Source organism: Chrysemys picta, chromosome 8, assembly GCF_011386835.1.
Source record: "Chrysemys picta bellii isolate R12L10 chromosome 8, ASM1138683v2, whole genome shotgun sequence".
NCBI classification, from domain to species: domain Eukaryota; kingdom Metazoa; phylum Chordata; order Testudines; family Emydidae; genus Chrysemys; species Chrysemys picta.
Window position 1 is genome coordinate 37,962,615 of NC_088798.1, and position 19,163 is coordinate 37,981,777.

The following is a 19,163-nucleotide window of genomic DNA, read 5'->3' on the forward strand; positions in this document are numbered from 1 at the left end:
GGAGAGGGAAGGAAGGTTGGATGAACAGTCAGTCAATGCAAGGCAGAGAATATCCAGTCAAAACTGTAGAAAGTTCTTTGAATGTCTGAAGGACCAGAGGTCCCTGCTTCTGCCTATATTGGCTGGCAGCTCTGGCTGCTTAGTGTCTCCAGTTTTCTCCCAAGCCCCATGACAAGCGGGAGGGGAGGCACCGCGTGGATCCTAGAGCCCCCAGAGTCAGTATGGGGGGGGGGGTGTCTCACCTTAACAGTGCTATATGCAGGAGGGTGCTGTGGGGAGGGGTGGTCCCAGCTAGGTCCATTTGACTGCCTCCCTGCCAGTGCTGCTTTTGGCTGCTTCTGCCCCTATCAGCTAGAATCTCAAATTGAAGGAGGGAAATTCTTCTGAGGTGAAGGGTAGGAGAATGGATGGAGACATCATGGAACGTGGAACCTGCTCTTGTCCTTCACCTCACCAGGGAGGTAGCCAGAGGGAGTTCTCTGTTCTTAAAACAGTAGCTTAGTTTAGCAAGCCATGTTGCAAGGAAATGTATTATTTCCAATTTCTTTATAATTTATCCACGTTTCACAGGACAGCAACAGCTATTCCCAAGTCAGCCTCTTTCTCTAGTTTGTAGAGGGTATCCCCATGATGCAACTCTTAGTAACTTCCCAGGAGGAGAGTTAGTTCCCTACTTCTGTTGTGAGGGGTTTGATGAAGGGCTACATGCCTAAGGATAAAATGGTATGGAAAGTAAGAGGATGGCTGAGCTTATCCTACTGAAATGGAATTGTTCCAGGCAATCACAGCATATGTGTGTGCCACAGTTACTGACTCAAACGGTATAATAACGTCCACCTGTATATATCTCCAGTCTCCGCATATGGCTGAATGGCAATGCAGACTTTTGGTGCTGTAAATTGCAGCTTTCTTTTCCCGTGTTTCATAAAGCATAGAAATAAGTGGCATCTTCTTTCTTTCAGGTTGGAGTCATTCCTCCAGGAGGCAGCCAGCGTGGATGTGTCTCAGTAAGCACTTTTCTCATCTTCACTGAATTTTGTCCCAGTGTGACTATTTTAACTACAATGCTTAGCTATCAGTTACATTCGTGTTAATGTAGGAGCTTTTGTTTTATAGCAAAAGTAATGTAGAAAAACTAAGAGATGATTTTGACAATGTACTATTCAAGTAGAATAGACTCAGCTAGACTCCGCTAATCAGAAAGCAAGGATGCTGCCCAGTTCATAGACTCATAACATAACTATGCCTGTCTGTGTATTCTAATTTGCTGCTGACCTCAGAATTCAGCAGCTGTAACTCCACAATAAATATCGCTACTTCCATTTTATATTCCTTCCTGTATTAAAGGAACAGTGTCAGATTAAAAATCTTAGACGAGTAAATCCAATTATCTGGTAAAGCGCTAAGCACACTCAGTTTCTACTGAAGTCTGTGGGTTGAGAACAGTCAGCACCTCACAGGACTGAGTGGTTGGAGAACATCTGAAATGTTCATATCATGGGAGGCTGGAATAAATAAATAAAACTCACTTCTGTATGAATTTTGAATTCAGCAGAAAGAAACTAAAATTTAGTAATCAATGTTTACCTTTATTTTGGAAAAAAACATCCTTGCTTCTGTTACTAATAACACATAAGATTGTTATTATTAAAAGAACTTTTAAAATGTACACTACTTTTCACCATTTATGCTGGTTCTTGACATTTTAAATTTCATTCACTTTGAACAATGAAAATAGAAGGCTCCATTTAACTTGTATTTCTATTCAGTTTAAGCTTTCTGTTTTACATGCACCAGCAAAATACTACAATGTTGGGCTGTAATGGGGTCTACAAACCCCATACTGAGCATAAACAGAAGGGAGAGGAGAGTCTCTCCTGTTTACAAGCGAGCAGTCAGAGAGGCAGGCACACACAGCCACAAAGGAAACAAGGCCTGCTATAAAGGGGAGAGTAAAGAGGAGGCAGAAAGGCCTGGGACAGCAAAGAGGCAACCTGCGCCAGGCTCCCTCCACGAACACAGCCAAGAGACTATGTCCAAGAACTGCCCTGACTGAGAGCAAACTAAGGAGGGCCAGTCAGGAGAAGTAGAAGTCCCTCAAAAGACCATACCAGGAGACAGTGGCGGGCTGCAAACACAATGTGGGCGCTTTTTAAAAGCAAATTTAAATTATTTTTCTATTAAATAATCTGTTTACAAAATCTGTCAAACATTTCTGTTAATACCAGCATATATTAATTTATTTAGAGCAGAATGTGCCTAGCTCTTTTGTGGAGGTACAGAGCAGAACTGGGGGGAGGCATCAGGATCTTTTCCATCTCCCAGACTTGAGGACCAGCCAGAGTTGAGGTTCTGTGTACTTGTGCTTACTCTCCTCTAGTAATTATAACAGTAACAAAATAAGTGCTTTCTGTTTCCTCTACAGGGCACTGGTGGCATATACAGCAAATATGGTTGTAAAGATGTAAGTATTTGTTTGCCTCTGTATTTGATGTTTTCTCCCAAAATGCAACTCAATAACTCAACAGTTTGTTGCAAATTGTATTAGTTCCATTACAGTCATTGTGTTGCAGAGTTGGATTACTCTGGATAAAGATGAGGCAGGAGCTAGAGGATGTCTGAAGTTAGTTAGCATTATACTGGAACAAAATTGTCTCAGCTAACCAAGCACAAAGATGTTGTAGGGTTACTGACCCAAAAGTATATGCTAATTGTCAATAACCATTCCACTAATTTGTTAGTGGTCTGATATGTCAACATCCATATCTCTAAAACAAGAAAGGCAACCATAACTGTTAGTTTCTATCCCCAGTTCCATATTCTGCATAACTATTCCCTACCTTCATCTGAGATGATGCTCTTTGTATTATTCTTAGTCAATTACTGCCTGCTTTTAGGATTCCTCTTTTAAATATTGTCATCCACCCCATATTGTGTAGTATATCACACTCTCTGATCAATTTAGTCTTTCTTTTCTTGGTGGAGTTCCCTTTGCATGGCTGAAAAACATGTCCCATAATATCAGTTGATTCTTTTAGCAACACTTTTTTTTTTTTAATATTAATCTAGAGAATTTATGTACTATCAACTTCCCTTCTTTCTTATAATTATATTGAAATGACATTGTTTTCTATTTCTATTTTGAATACCATAGAAACAAGCAAAATATTTTCACCAGAAAGGTGGCATTTTCTCTGATTTCTACTGAGAACTAAGGCCCTGATCTAGCAAAGCACTGTTTACAATGGGACTACTGCCATGCTGTGCTTAAAGTTAGGCTTATATTTACATGCTGTGCTGGATCATGACCTAAACATATGAGTGTCAACTTTAATTTCAAAAGAACACCATCCATTAAACTTACATATGATGTAATGTAGTTGAATGTTGGAAGAGTCTGATCTCTGGATTTACACCAAGGTTACTGAGTAATTTAACTGAAGTCAGAGGAGTTACTCTGAATTTATTCAGATGTAACTGAAATCAGAATTTAGCTTAATATTTGTACCTTCCCCTAGTCCTCCACGCCACCCAACAAAGAATTCCATATAGCAGTGGTTCCCAAACTTGTTCCGCCGCTTGTGCAGGGAAAGCCCCTGGCGGGCCGGGCCAGTTTGTGTACCTGCCGCGTCCGCAGGTTTGGCTGATCGTGGCTCCCAGTGGCCGCGGTTTGCTGCTCCAGGCCAATGGGGGCTGCTGAAAGCGGCGCGGGCCGAGGGGTGTACCGTCCGCCACTTCCAGCAGCACCCATTGGCCTGGAGCAGCAAACCGCAGCCACTGGGAGCCGTGATCGGCCGAACCTGCAGACGTGGCAGGTACACAAACCAGCCCGGCCCGCTAGGGGCTTTCCCTGCACAAGTGGCAGAACAAGTTTGGGAACCACTGCCGTATAGGTTTCATTTCCAAAAATGGTATTTTATTGAAACACGCCATCTTAGAAAGAAATAACTATCTGTGATTTGTTTACAGACTGCTGTCTCAATTAACACCGGCATGTCCTATGGCCAGGTAGGAACACATTCTCTACTGTATTTAGAGTTTAAACTTGCTATGCAATTCAGTAATTAAACAGGTAGGCCCAAATGTTGCCCTACTGTGGGGAAATCCATGGGAGGACCTCAGAGAGGGATGTCCTGAAATTATTAGGTAATATTACTAGCCCAAATGATTTCAGCAGATGAATGCTGTATTTATGAGGCATTACATGGCTCCACCTTGTTAGTTTCCTTCTTCCTGGTTAAACTGACCCTGGGTTAGTCATTTTTTCTGCAAGTGGACAGCAGATATTTTCTATTTTGATTACTATTGGAAACAAACAAAATATTTTCACCAGAACGGTTTTATCTGGTGGATACTCAGAACAAAAAGCAAAGCTCACACCTAGGAGTTTCCTCTGATTCTGCTGTGTGGGTCAGTGTGGTGGGAGGTTCCTGGAAATTGTTTTAAACTTCATAAAAGCATTTCTGTTCATATGGAGAATTCCATTACTTCCACCTGGCTCTGTTCCTACAGTCTTCTATGTTCTCCTGATGTTTCTACCTCTGATCAAGGGAATCAAGGTCTAACTTTCTACTATCAACATATGACTTATCTTCCATTTCAAATAATCATTTCACTCTACCTAACATTTCACCTAGATTTGTTACTTCAACTATTTGAAACTTTCTTTTAAACATAAATTTGTTGTGTATGAAACTGGCAGAAATAACTGGGTATTGTGCTAGAAACAATGGCGACAATTGGGTTACAATAACTCTTTTCCCTCTTGTGCTCCCATTAATCTGTTCCCTGTGTTATTCATTAATTGCCTCACATAAGAATACTTTTCTTTCAAATGTTTCATGGTTTGGCAATCCAAGAAGATCTTAGAGCTATTACTGTCTCCTGTCTGATAGGTACAGAATTAAATTTGGCAAACTCTTTTCTAAGTAAATAATTCGTTTCTGTATTCTTCACAGTCTGTCTCCACAGGCAGTGGTGTTAAAAAGGTAAGCACTACTTCTCTGTTGAATTTAAAGGGCCAGATTCTCTGCAGGTATAAATCGGTATAGCACCTTTAACTTGAATGAAGCTATACTAGTTTACAACAGCTGAGATGCTGGCCTAAAGCTGTTTCCCATATTATCTCTCAGTAACTGAATACTTGGTTTACTAGCTGTCAAATGCATTAAGTTCATTAGTTATATTATGGCAACTTTTCTTGACAGGTTGACTGTACTGTGGATAAAGTAGTATAGTTACAAAGCTGTCTATGCATTTATTTTTTTATTTTTTTTTAGACATCCTAGGATGGAAGGCACTATAGTTATTGTTACAAAGGGAACTTTAGGATGAGATTGATCTAAACTCATCCCTGGTGTAAAGCCAGTGGAATTGGCACCAGGGATTAATTTGGCCCATAATATTGAAACCGAATAGTCTCAAACAAACAATTGGAGTACAAGGATGTTGTACAGGGACTGAGTCAGTATTGTATGGAAATGATCAATAAACACATAGTTGGCAAATCCCTACACTCAGATTTGTGACTGGTCAGACCTCTCCATCCAAATCACCATAACTATGGCCACTTCAATTTTCTATTTATTCCGGCATTAAAAGGATACTGTCAGGTTTTTTAAAATTACCTGTTTTTAAAATCAAACAACCCAGTCCTCCCTCTCATCAGAATTCCCTTGTATATGCGATTTAAAATCACTTCCTGTCACAGTAATTACTCCACTCAAGGATACGGGCTATTTTCCTTTTTTAATTCAGTCAAAACAAACTTTTCACCAGAAAAATAACATTATGATCAAAACAACATATTACTATTGAGCTTACTTTAATTTTCAAAGGATCTCCATATTGAATTTTCCCATAGAATAGGAGTGAATAAAAGGACACAAAACAGAGTGTGCTTTGGCCTTCCATCCAAAGGATATGTGAGGATATGTCTACACTGCACAGCAGCCTGCATCAGCAAGTCTCCGAGTCTATAGATTCGGGTTTGAGGGCCTCATGCTATAACACTAAGAACAGCTATGTAGACCTTGCAACTAGGGCTGAAGTTCAGGTTCTGAAGCCCATCCTCCACCCTAGGCTTCAGATTCCAAGCTCCAGCCCAAGCCTGAACATCTACACAACTATTTTTAGCACTGTAGCACAAGCTCCTCCAGCCTGAGTCTGTGGGCCCGGGTTGTGAGACTCACTGTTGGGGGCTGCCACTTGCTTCCCAGTGACTCACTGTTGGCCTTGGGCAAGTCACTTAGCTCTTGGTGCTTCAGTTCACCCATCTATAAAATGGGGATAATAATACTTTTTTGTAATGTGGTTTCAGATATATAAAAACGCTATATTGTGTAAGTGCTAGTCATTATTATTCCATCAGACTTTTAAGTGCAGAGAAGTTTCTTTTCATGAAGCAATACTGCCTTTTAAATAAACCCCATTATGAGAAAATAACTTGTTTCTGGTTTCATTACAGCCAGTGTCCTATCCCGACAGCAACCCCTACCCACCTGTGGTAAGAATCCTTTCTCCACAACTCTTAGAGTTATGAATCTAAGTGCTTCTGAATAGCCACATGCTTAGCTCTCAGATAGTTACAGCAGTCTGGTTGTTGGGCGGAAGCTTTTGTTGAGCGGGATTATATTACTGATGCAATTGTGCATAGAGAAAGAGGCTGACTAAACAACTAAAAGTTACATCCAGATCTAAGAGATGTTATACAGAAATGAAATTGTCTCAGTCAGGTTACAGGAATGTTGTTATTGACTCACAAGTAGGTGATTACGTTGTGTAATTGTATAGAGGTCTGATTCACTGCTGATCCCAGAACTCACTGTCCATTATATCTATCTCAAACAAGGCCACTTCATCTTCCTGTTTCTATTGCAACTTTCTTCTGTAAACTTACTTCAGTCTTTAGTTTCCAGCTGTTGTAGTTCTACTGTACCCATTCATTTTGAAATCTTTCTTTCAGACTAAAATAATTTCTGCCTAAAAGTGAATGAAATATTTAGGGCTTGTTTCAGAACGAAATGTGGCAAAAACCCCGTTTTTTCCATTTGCCTCCAATAACCTTCCTTAGTACTAAATCCTTCAGATTCCTCTATTCTTGGTGTAGTCAGCTGACTGAAAAGCTGCACATATCTCACAAATGATGGGTGTTAAATGTATGGACACCTTACCGTGCATCAGAATTACACACACACACACACACACACACACACACACACACACACACACACACACACACACACACACACACACACACACACACACACACAGTATTCTAAGGTACAAAGAGACTCCAACAGACTTCCGGGCTTTGGAACAGACTGTGTGTACTCTATAGGAAGACATAGACTACTATCATTTTAGTTGCCATTCAAATGAACAGAACTCTTTCACTAGGGGACAAAAAGTGTCATAATTTCTAGTGGGTACTCAAAACCGAATGGAGAAGTATACACACTACTTTAATTTTCAGAGACTCATCATACATGGTAAACCTTTCCGTAGTGTAGATGGTGCAAAATGAAGAGAGACAAAATAGGCTGTGCACTTGCCTTTGGTCTTTCACTTCACCCAGGCAATAGGGTTCTTTTTCTGAAGCAGTATTCTATCTTAAACAAACCCTTACACAAAATAATCAGGTTTCTGGTTTCTTTTACAGCGTGAAACTTTCCCATCGGTAAGCATATTTTTTTTTCTTCTTCTGTATTTATAATGTCATGCTATTATGAGTGCAAATCCTATGCCTGGTTTCTCCCATATGGAAGGATGTCCATGATCCCTGCAGAACCAGTGGGATCGATCTGTATGGAAGTGGCATAGGATTTTGGGTGGATTGCTGTTAGGAGGTGGAATGGAGCTTCACCTGAAAATTTTCATTACACTAGATAAATTGATCAAAGGACAGATACTATGCATCCATATAAGGCCCAGGCAGAGAGGGTGAGGGAGCATAAAGGTTTGTCCCCAACCTATCATGGCCCACATAAAGGCGAGGCAGAGTTCCAGTTTGTTCAAGGGCAGCTCTATCCCTATTCACGTTGCAACAAGGCTCCAACCCCGTCTCAAGCACCAACAAGCTGAGCACTGTGGCCCTGTCAGCCACAAAGGGCTGTAGTAGCAGGCACTCTAAGGCTATGTCTACCCTGTGAGCTAGGGTGTGATTCCCAGCTCATGTAGACATACTTGTGCTAGCTCTCATCATGTGGCAACACAGGCTAGCTGTGCCAAGTACAACCCCACCTGAAGCCTGTGAGGTACATACTCAGTATGACTAGCTTGTGCCACTGCCTGTGCTACCATGGCTATGCTTCTATTTTTAGCACACTAGCTCAATGAGAGCTAGTGTGAGAGTGTCTACATGAGCTGGGGATCACGCCCCCTGCTCTGAGTGTAGACATACCCTAAGTTAAGCTAGGTACCTGCCAGCCTGCTTCCTGAGAATATATGCAGAGCATAGATCAACCACATCTGAATATCTAGCCCAGAATTATATCCAGTTTATTTTTAGTTTCAAAGAATCTCCATAGTAAACCTTTCCATAAGTATTGTGTGGTGGAAATGAGGAGACAAAATCAAGTTTCACCTGCTGCTTTACTCCCTTAAGCAGGGAAGTACAAATCATTCTTTTCCTGAAAGTGTATTTCATTTAAACATGCCCAATTCAATAGCCCCTGGTTTCTTTACAGATCTTGGCCAATTCTGGACATGGCGTCAGCAGCATTATCTATTCACAAGTAAGCACACTTTCCTGATTGTGTTTACAGTTTAATCCCAACATGTTTCTAAGTGAACTGAATGCTTATTCAGCTCCAGTGGATTAGTTGAATGGGAGCCTTAATTGAAAATGGACAAACTATGGACGGAGAGCTAGGGGATGTCTAAGAGTATCTGACAGTGGTCTCAGCAAGTCAAGGATGCTATAAACTAGTGACTCAAGACTATGCCATTATTTTTAGTAACAATACAATCATGATTCTTTAGTACTCTCAATATCTACGTGACCTTAAGCATCTAGGCCTGCACATCTTCCAAGGCCAGATCACAAGGTGATGTAAACTGGCAAAGCTCCACTGGAGTCCATGAAGATGGATTGATTTGTACCAGCTGAGGATTCTGGCCCTCTGTTTTATTCAGTATTAAAAAGATTTTGCAGGTTACAAGTCAAAATTGTAACCAGAGAGTTTACAAGCTCTTTTACATGGTAATAAGTAGTTTGATTTCTCTACAGACTTCTTCCTCATATGAGATGAAAGTCCATACTCAAATGAGCATTTTCCCTTCTGTACTTATAGTTTTGTGTCAGCATGTCTCTTTGTAACTGAACAATTATTTAATTAGCAATTAGATTATGTCCATTACTTTTATTGAAGGGTTACATCATACTTTTATATCCTACAAGGAGATAAATGGCTTCTGGATTATACATAGTCTTACCCACGAGGCAAACAGTCACTTGCCCTCCACTCTTCTTCCCTATTATAATCAGTAAGGCCATGGCCAGATTGTCAGTTTCACTGAAGTAGCTACACCAGTTTACACAAGCTGAGAATGTGGCCCAGTGTGTTTATGACTGTCATGGCAAAAAACAGTTACTTTAAGGATATTTTAATACATTTGCCAGCCCAGTATGAAGAGAGATCCCTCCATGATTTTTTTTTTATTTATTTTATTTTTTTGGTCTAATTTGGCTCTATAAATGGTCACTAGTGTGGATTATTTGGTTTCTGAAATGGTTTTAAACAATATTATGTTGTAAAATGAAGAAGATTTTGTCTCATAATTGCACATGATTTTTATTTTAAAGTCGTATACCATGGTTTTTCCTTTTTTTTAACCAAAAAAAAAAACCAATCTATAGTTAAAGGTTTGCATTTTGCATTTGGCCATGGCAAATCTGTATTAAGACAAATCTGTGTTTGATGAACAGGATTATTTGGACCCCTTGGAAATACTATAAAATCGAACAGAACTTATTCTATAAAATGACATTTTCTCTGAAAATGTAACAACTGGCACTAGATAGAGTGGTGGAATAACAGGAGGGAAAACTGAACCTCGTCTAGTTTTTCATACTACAAGTATAGTATGGTTTCTTTTCTTGAAACAATACACTATATGAACAGTTCCTCATCAAAAAGAAATTGGCTTCTGGGCTCTTTATAGAGTGGTCACTGTTTCTCGGGCAGCAGGAATATTTATGTAAGCAACACATTAAGAACTTTGCCATTGACTTGAGCAGGAACAGTAGAATTTTGAAACTGCTTCCCCAATATTTTATCCATTGTTTAATTCTATTTTAGGTTTCCCAGAACTTTTTAGATTTATTTATGTTTTTGTTTTGTTTTGTTTTTTCTGAAAAATCATCTTTGTTCCCTAATAGATGCATGTAAAATGTCAGGGCCCCAAAACATCCTTTATCCATATTTTTGTGTGTGATAAGTAAAGGTAAATCAGTATATTTCACTCAGTAGAGGACATAGTCCACTTTCTCTTTGGAAAAATTACATAAATAACCAGAATTATCTTGCTGAAAGACTACGTTTTCTCTTACTTAGAAAGAACCCCCACATGAAAACATCCCGTAGATGTTCTTTGTGCAAACAGTATACTCTTTTAACAAACCCCGTTTCCAGGTGATAACTGGTTTCTGATTTCTTTTAAAGAGATCACAAAAAAGCCAGTCCTATGGCCGAGTAAGCCTCTCCCACCGCAGTTTTACTTCAATGTGCTGGTTTTTAACTAAACATGTGCTTACCATTTGATTATGGCTAATTGTTATGGTTGTTGGAGCCTTGCTTAAAGAATTAAATAAATGTGATTAAAAATTGAGAGAGGTGAGTGAGACTCTGGGAAAGCTCATCTAGCTAGCCAGTTTGGGATTCCCATGTCATGTAGAGCCAATATGGCCAGCACATCACCTTCTAGTATATGTAGAACGATGTAGTACATTACTTTGCCCCCCCCCCCAAGCCCAACGTAGTAGGTGTTGCAGGAAGAAGGAACATGGCCAAAACACTGCTGTGCTCTATCAATTGCCAACTATGGAACAGTCCCTTGCGGAGATTTAGGTGTTGTCTACACTAGATCTGACACTACCTCCAGTGTGTTAGAATAGACAGGACTCACCCATTTTTACCACAGTTTACTGATGTGGTGATAAAACCACTTGTGCCTGTTCTACAGTAGTGCAGCATCTGGTACTAGCAGGAGGGTAGCACATCCCACTGGGAGTAACGCATGAAAATTTCTAGTGTGGACATGGCTACAGTGGAGTCTTCTCCTTCCTCTAGTCTTTCCCTCCCACATATAGGCAAATAAAAATAGGTGTCTTTTGAGCAAGCAGTAAAATATTCAACATACAAACCCATTTACAAGGAAATAAATGGTTTCTTCACAAGGTTGTCTTCATCACAGAGCGGCAATATCTTTGGTCAGGTAACCACCTTACAAACAAACAGATCCTATTTGACTAAAAATATTACATTTCTCAAAATGAAAATTGTCTTTGTATTCAATTTATTTAATATTTGGAGGAATCCCACCCATACTAAACCAATCCATAGTGCAGGGTGGATGAACAAAGGGAAGCAAACATGGAACCTCCTGTGGTCCTTCACTCCACCAAACAATTTATACGTTTCTTTTCTTGAAACAGTGTTGTATTTAAACAATCTATTTTACAAGGAAATGACTAGGTTTCTGGTTTCTTTACAGGGTGGACAGAGAGTCAATCCTTGTGATAAAGTGAGTATTCTCCCTTCCCTACTTCCTCCCACTGTATTTGTGTTTTTACCTAACTTGCCTCTTAGTCCAACTCGCAACAAAACATTTATTTACTACTTCCATTAATTGTTGTGTGGCAGCTTTTGTTGACAGGTAGCATTACTATGGCTAAAGTAATAGAGAAATCTAGAGGATGATGGTGGCTACTTAAATGATAAGTACAGGGTTCTTCCTTTTTTATGAGGTAATAACAATATCCTGGGTTAAGTGAACTCTGAGGCTGAAAATCAAGGTGTATAGAGGGAAAACAACTCCTTGGCCAGAGGTGGAGTTTACTAGCCAGTATATGATTTATTACCAAGTTGAAAGATTGTTTTATTATTATTTATTTATTACACTGACATTTTTAATTTGTTTTTTAAAGTTTCAATTAAATAGAAGAAAAAATACAAATTAAACCAGGCTGTAAAACTGCTGAGACACACATTGTTTAAAAATTAATTTCCTACTCCATGTTCATATTTATTTATACTTTCCTTACCCAGGTCAGTAAGGCATTTCTCCACAGTATAACTCTAATATGTGTGTTTGCATTGCATTGCAAGACTGAATTGGGGTGCTTGAAAGACCAGAATTTCCTCACTGTTTTAAAAAAAAAATGGAGACAGGAGTAGTTTGTTATCCAAACGTTGGATACATCCTCTGAGGAGTGACTTCAGGGCAGGAAACTTTCTATGTGGAAACCATATGTACCAAGGGGGAAATTTTCAAAGTAACATGGAATAGTTAGACTCCCATCTCTTATTGAAAGTCAGTGGTCACCTTACTCTTAAAAAAATCTGCCCCAAAGTCCTCTAGGCACACAGGTTTCAAATTTTTTATCTGAAGTAAGGCACCTACAGAAAAGTGGCCTGATTTTTCCAGAGGTGCTGAGCACCCACCTCTCCTGTAGACATGAGTGGTAGCTAGAGATGCTCATCACCTCTGAAAGTCATCAGTTTTATTTAGATGCCTATAATATGGATTTGGAGGCCTATCATTAGAGCCAGATTTGAAAATATTGACCTTAGTACTTAGGTGCCACACTGCAGTTTATACAGGACATTTTGCAGAGCTAGACCACCATAGGGAGATTTTGGGAATTGTGCTGAAATTGTGCCTCCTAGAGCCCCCAGGACTACAATCTACCCAGAGTGGGTCTGGAGAGAGGAGTGCAAGTTGGGACCATACCTTCTTTCCCCGCTCTAAACACCAGGCAGTGTCAAAGCACTCTGGTTGTGACACATTCCCCCTGGCAATTTCTTCTAGATTGGTATGGCCTGACAGTGCCCTTCATATAGACCAATGTATAATTCACTAATTTGGCCCATAATTATCTGGGGTATTTTTGGTTTTGGTGTCCGGTGGTGATAAGTAGGAGCAAAATAAGGACTAGGCAACTCTCTGCAGGCTCTCCCCTAACTGTGTAGATAAATGCAAATCATTTTCTTTTCCTGAAATGTGGTTGTATTCAAACAACCCTGCATACACAGAAGTAACTGTTGTTGGGTTTCTTTACAGAGTTCATCCTCCTACAACATCATTATCTGTAAACTGGTAAGCACAATCTTACCACTGTGTTTAAAGATTTGTCCTGATGTGCCTCTCACAGTAACCAGAGATGTAGGGCTAGATGGTCCTTACACAGGCATGCAGTGGGGTGGGGGGGGGGGGAAGAGAGAGAGAGAGTTTTGAAGGATTACCGCAAAAAGAATGACCAGAATTGCTGCCCCTTCACAAAGGGGAGCACTGTACCCTGAAGGGGCAGATAGGAAGGAGCATAAGTTAACCATGGCTCTGCCCTCCCCATGGTGGGACATGTGTATGATGTACCCCTTTGTAGGGGTGTAGCAGTTTGCACCTCACCCACTGCACTGAAGAAGTGTGGGAAGCTTTATGAGACAGAATGTGTCTTCACGGCTCACTATCAATGGTGAAAAGTAAAATAGGAACTTATCCAACACTTTAACTCAAGCAAAACTCTCATCAGGTTAATATTCTGGCAAAACACTTCAGATTCCTTTGTAGTTAAATAACCTGTGTATACACATTTTTCTGACTTTCCTAGGAGATGCTATTAGCTCAGATTGACACCTAAAGAATGATCATTGAATATACACACACCTGGACACATCAATGTTCATTAGAATTTGCCTCTTCTATGCCTCTGTATAGATTCAAGGCCACTCAGTATATTTTCTCTGGAAGAGATTTGATTACCATTCAGTAAATGGTGCTCTTTCACCAGCTATGACACTTTCGTAGAAGTATACTCTCAACTTTCCATACTGTAGCCTAATGGAATAGAGACAAAGCTTGTACCCTTCTCTGTATATTCCTTCTGCCATCCAGATAAATACAGATGGAAACAGTATGGCATTTAATCAAGCCTTTTCACAACAAAATTACTGATTTATGGTTTCTTTACAGAGACAATCTTCTACCTCACAGAACAGCAATACCCAAGTCCACGTATGTACTTTTATATCCATTCTATGGGGTTTTTTGTGTGTGTTTTTTTGTTTTGCTTTTAAGCACGGCAAGCTTCTAAGCAGCCAAAATCTTAAAACACCAATTTGGTATATTGGTGCCATTGGTGGTGAGAGCTGTAAGGGAAAAAAACATTATTATTTTTTTTATATAACTACAGCAATCAAATTTACTTCTGTGAATATTCTAGCAAAGCATGCACGTTTGTGGTGAGCCAATACAAATGGTCCAAAGTCAAATAAAGAGCCATTGAGTTGACTGCAATTATTTGTGTTGCTCTTAAACAAGAGCAGAAGGATGCTGTGTAATTACTGACAATCAACTCTACATCCAAGTACTCCAACTCTATATCAGTTAACAGATGTATCCATGCAGTGGATAAATCCCTTTCTGGTGATTTTGTTTCTCTCAGAACACAATATATACAGATCAATAACAGCTAGAACCTCCACAGTTTCTTGTTTCTGTCTAACATTAATCTTAACTTAGATATGTATACAAATTGCTGAGGTTCATACAATTAATTTAAAAACCAAGGAACCATTTTTGACATCTCTGCTTATTCAGACTGTCCTCTTTTTACTCCTGTCCTAACTTTATGTTTATTATTGAATAATTCTGGAACAGTTTCCACTTCCTCTGTTTCTTTTTCTTTCATCTTTTTGGCCTCTCCCAGTTTTTCCCAAATTAATTTCAGACCAGCACATTTTAAAAAGGAAACACACCTATTTGCATTAGGGTCACTATTGCTTAGGGAAGCTGTCATATAGTTTCCAACCCTTTTGCAATTCTAGTCATGTCCTCTGTGTTATTCAAATGCTAAGAATCATGCATAGTTAGATTCTTTCTTAAATGTTGTACGGACGCGATCATGTGTTTTATCCTTTCACAAAAAAATTACTGGCTTCTTTGTGAGGAGGACTGATTTCTCTAAAGCCAGGTAAACCATATTTATTTTTCTCTCAGTTTTTTCCCTGAATGTTGCTTGCAGTAGTTGAGCACTCATAAGAAAACGTACTAGCTCAGACCAGCATCTAAAGGATGGTCATTCCATTGATGGGATCATGGATATCTCATACCTCATTAAAGGCTCAGGTGCACTTAACTACACAGACTCCATATATTCACATGAATACAATTTATGAATACAATTTAAAGGAACAGCACTCTTCCATCTGAAAATCAAAACGGTCTCTGCGTGCTCAAAGCACAACATAACATCACTTTAACTTCTGCAGGTCCCATATTAAAGCAGTAGAGTGGAGTCAAAGGTCACTAATACAGTGTTTTCCACCTGTTCCTTTCCTTTCACAAGTAGGAAAATACCAATAGACATCCCTCGGACAAATAGTACAGTATTTAAATATGCTTTTTTTTTTTTTAACAATGAAATAAATGGCTTCTGCTTCCTTTGCAGGGTCAGTCCACTTTCTCACCAGGCAGCCAAGTAAGCAATCTATTCTCCTCACTCTTAGTTATCTTCTGAGTAATCAATCGCTTCCCCTACTGTTTGGATTATGTCCTTTAGTTTTGGTATAATTTGTTGTTGCAGGGTTAAATTACTGTAGGTTAATATAGAGAGAGGGCTGATGGCAGGGGATACAGAATGCAGAAATCTGTTTGCAACTGGTCCAAATTAGAACCATCACAAGATAGGCAAATCACTGCACTCTTCTTCACTAGTGCCCTGAAATTATGTCAGAATCTATGGGCCAAATTCTCTACTGGAGTAAATTGGCACCACTCTATTGAAGTAAATGGTGCTATGACAATTTATATCACCAAAGAATTTGGCCTTATTTGTCTCTGTCAAACATGACTTCCTTGGCTTCTTGTTTCTTCCTGTTGAATGGCATTTAAAGATCTAGTAATGCATTTTCACCAGAAGAGCAGTGATAGCTGGTGAGCTTTGGGGCAAGTGGTGCAGAGCAGGGGGGGGGGGGGGGGAAAGTCTGGTCCTGTGAATAACCTACCTGGCCCCTGGAGTCTGCACAAGGGCATGTGAAGCTGGTCCCTGAAGTGTATATGTGGACTGGAGAGGAGTTAACTGTAGAGCGCTCTAAAACTGTTGCAAGCTAACTTCTCCATGTTGGCCCTGCTGGCGCACTCTAGATCAGTGGTTCTCAACCTATTTACCAGTGTGAGCCGCTTTGCAGCTCTCTGTGTGTTGTGGGCTGCATCCACATACCATATATGTATGTATGTATGTGTATATATATATATATATAATCACCCAGAGGATGTCACCTGGGCTGCAGCTGTGTGCTGATTGGGCCACAAGCGGCCCAAGGACCATGGGTTGAGAACCACTGCTCTAAAGGGTATCTAGAGCACATTAACATAGTCCTGATTGAAAGGAGACTACATCAATGAGAACTAGGCATGTTTTAGTCCCCCAGCAGGGTTTAACATGGGTCAGTAAGATATGAACAGTTTAGTGACACTCTATAGTCACTGCAGCTTGTGGCTTGGGAAGTGAATCCAGTACCCTAAACCCCACTGAAAATCAGTGTTGGCTTCACCTTTGGTTAGACCTTAACTACACACGTGCCAGAGGACTGGTGGTGGAGAACACCCTGCTACTAAATATGAATTACAAACACTGCAAATCTGTAGCAAATCTGTAGCAGGCTGCTATAGATTTGCTGTGTTTGCGATTCGTATTTAGTCACATCCGTGTGCTCTCTCTAGTTTTCCCTCTCTCTCATACATTCTGTATGTGTAGACTTGCATACTTCGAAGAGTAATATCTGTTTTCAGTGTATTCACGACCAAGGGCCAAGGGTAGAATTTTCAGTCATCTGAGTGACTTAGGACCCTGACTCACATTTTCAAGAATTCTTTAGACACTTAAGAGCCCAAATCCCATTGACTTTCAATGAGATTTAAGCTCTTAAAGTAACCTGAGTCTCTTTTGAAAATGGGAGTTAGTTTCCTAAGTCACTCAAGTGCTTCTGAAAATTTTATCCCAGGTCCAAACCCCATTGCAGTCAATGAGACTTTCCATTGACTTCAGTGGACATTGGCTCAGGCCCTAAATGTATAAGTACCTTCTTCACTTTCATTTTGAAAGGTAAATCTTTCCATAGTGTAGGATGGCAAGATAAAGGGAGGTAAGTTGGAGAACTTACTATCCTCTGGTGCTTCTCTCCTTCAGACAGAACCCTGTATATTTATCTGCTTGAAACATCATTTCTACAATGAAAATAAATTGTTGATTTTTTTTTTCCCCAGCAGGATGGATCGGCTTCCTCCGGTGTCAGTACGGGTTGTGGAGAGGTAAGTCCCTTTCCTCCTCTATATGTGAAGATTTGTCTCAATTTGCTACTTAGTATAAAACATTTTTTATAAATTGGATTGTGCCCATTAACTGAAGTAGGAGCTTTTTGTTTCCATTGTTGTGCCTGAAATTATACAGTGCAGAGAACCAGAGAGACTGACCTTGGCTACTGTACTGAACAGGAATGGCCTCAGTTAGACACTAGTATATAAATAATAGATACAGTTAATGACCCATCCATTTTGAGAATAATCATTAACCATATAGTTCATAAGTACCTGAATTCGGATTCTCTACTCCTCCTAAATCTCAAACAAGCACAGCCATGTGTGAATATTTCTCAACTAAATGTTGCTTCATTTAACACAACTACAATCGGAGATACTCTCTCAGGCGGACTCCTCAAGAATGAGAGTTGACTTAGTAGTTTCCTGGTCAAAGACAACCCTTCATTGGAATTTCATTTCCCCATGTGCACACTTGAAATGAGCTCAGGTTCAGTAACTCTGTACTGAATAGTGAGAACCTGGCTATGTGACCTCATATTTGACTCCCTTTTTCTCCTCAAAGTAGTGATAGCAAAACTAGGTAAAAGAATATAGTGGAGTTAATAATGAAAAAGACAAACTGAGACTAGAAGCTTCAGGAGGAAAGATAAGTTGTTTGCAAGGAAATGAATGATTTGGGTGTCTTTTTACACAGGGTACTTCATACGACAGCAATCCCTGCCACCAGGTGAGTAACCTTTCTCCATTGTTTTTAAGGTTTGCCTTAAACTGGTTCTTAGTAATGGAATGTGTTGTCATAAATCTAATTTCTTGTTCTCAAACAGTGGAACAATGCTGCAAACAATTTCTCTGAAAAGTATGTACAAACCTCATTAGACTTAGTTTAAAAAAAAAAAAAAAAAAAAAGCGCACACACCCCTACATAACTTTAGAGAATTTGACTTGTCACTAAAGTGCCTAAATGATTTAGGGCAAAATTTGAAGAACACCTAACTTACTTGGCAGTTTCTTTTTAATTTAATTAAATTGTAGATCCAGATCATCCCCCCCCCCCCCCACCACCACCTGTAGGAGGAGGTGTGGGGAATCCTTTCACCGTGATCCCCCTCCCCAACACCGTTACCCCTTTGAGGCAGTGAGTTTGGCCCCTTCTGCTGGACCCAAACCCAAACTTAGCTGTGTCTCTGGCCCCTGGCTCCCTGTCATTGTGACTACACTAAAGCCATACTCAACAGTATTTTTATATTTTGAAACTCGTGTTAAGCACAAGAAGAGAGGGACCCTCACTGTGCTGGGTGCTGGTGAAGAAGCAGCTCCTCAGCACCAGAGAACTGAAAGACAAGTGACCAGAGAATAGAACATTAGCAAAGACAGAGAATTCCAGGGCCCCATATTGGGAGTGGGTTGTGTCCCCTAGCGGGGGGAGCACTAGCTCACAATTCCCCTTGTGGCTCATGTCTGTGGTCAGCATTAGGGGAACCCAGGCTCTCTCGCTCCACCAGATTCTTACCTGGGGCCCTGGAACTGTCAGTTCAGGCAAAAGTATCACCATCCCTGTTCCCTGGATCACTTCCTACAACATTCAGTCTCTTTTTGGAGGCCCAATGTGGGCCCAGGTGTCA

General features: G+C 40.1%; 1 protein-coding gene across 6 annotated transcripts in view; it reads left to right on the forward strand.

Annotated features, from left to right (window-relative positions):
- Positions 1 to 19,163, forward strand: part of LOC101936372 (uncharacterized) — a 79,195-nt gene that overhangs the window by 50,150 nt on the left and 9,882 nt on the right. For 5 of the 6 annotated variants that reach the window (XM_065555616.1, XM_065555617.1, XM_065555619.1 and 2 more), the window contains 13 exons: positions 963 to 1,007; positions 2,426 to 2,464; positions 3,970 to 4,008; positions 4,959 to 4,988; positions 6,467 to 6,505; positions 7,661 to 7,678; positions 8,688 to 8,735; positions 11,716 to 11,745; positions 13,285 to 13,320; positions 14,194 to 14,235; positions 15,671 to 15,700; positions 17,488 to 17,532; positions 18,236 to 18,268. In XM_065555616.1, coding sequence (XP_065411688.1) covers positions 963 to 1,007; positions 2,426 to 2,464; positions 3,970 to 4,008; positions 4,959 to 4,988; positions 6,467 to 6,505; positions 7,661 to 7,678; positions 8,688 to 8,735; positions 11,716 to 11,745; positions 13,285 to 13,320; positions 14,194 to 14,235; positions 15,671 to 15,700; positions 17,488 to 17,532; positions 18,236 to 18,268 — 474 coding nt within the window. The remainder of the gene's footprint in view (positions 1 to 962; positions 1,008 to 2,425; positions 2,465 to 3,969; positions 4,009 to 4,958; positions 4,989 to 6,466; positions 6,506 to 7,660; positions 7,679 to 8,687; positions 8,736 to 11,715; positions 11,746 to 13,284; positions 13,321 to 14,193; positions 14,236 to 15,670; positions 15,701 to 17,487; positions 17,533 to 18,235; positions 18,269 to 19,163) is intronic. The other variant, XM_065555618.1, reaches the window with a different exon arrangement.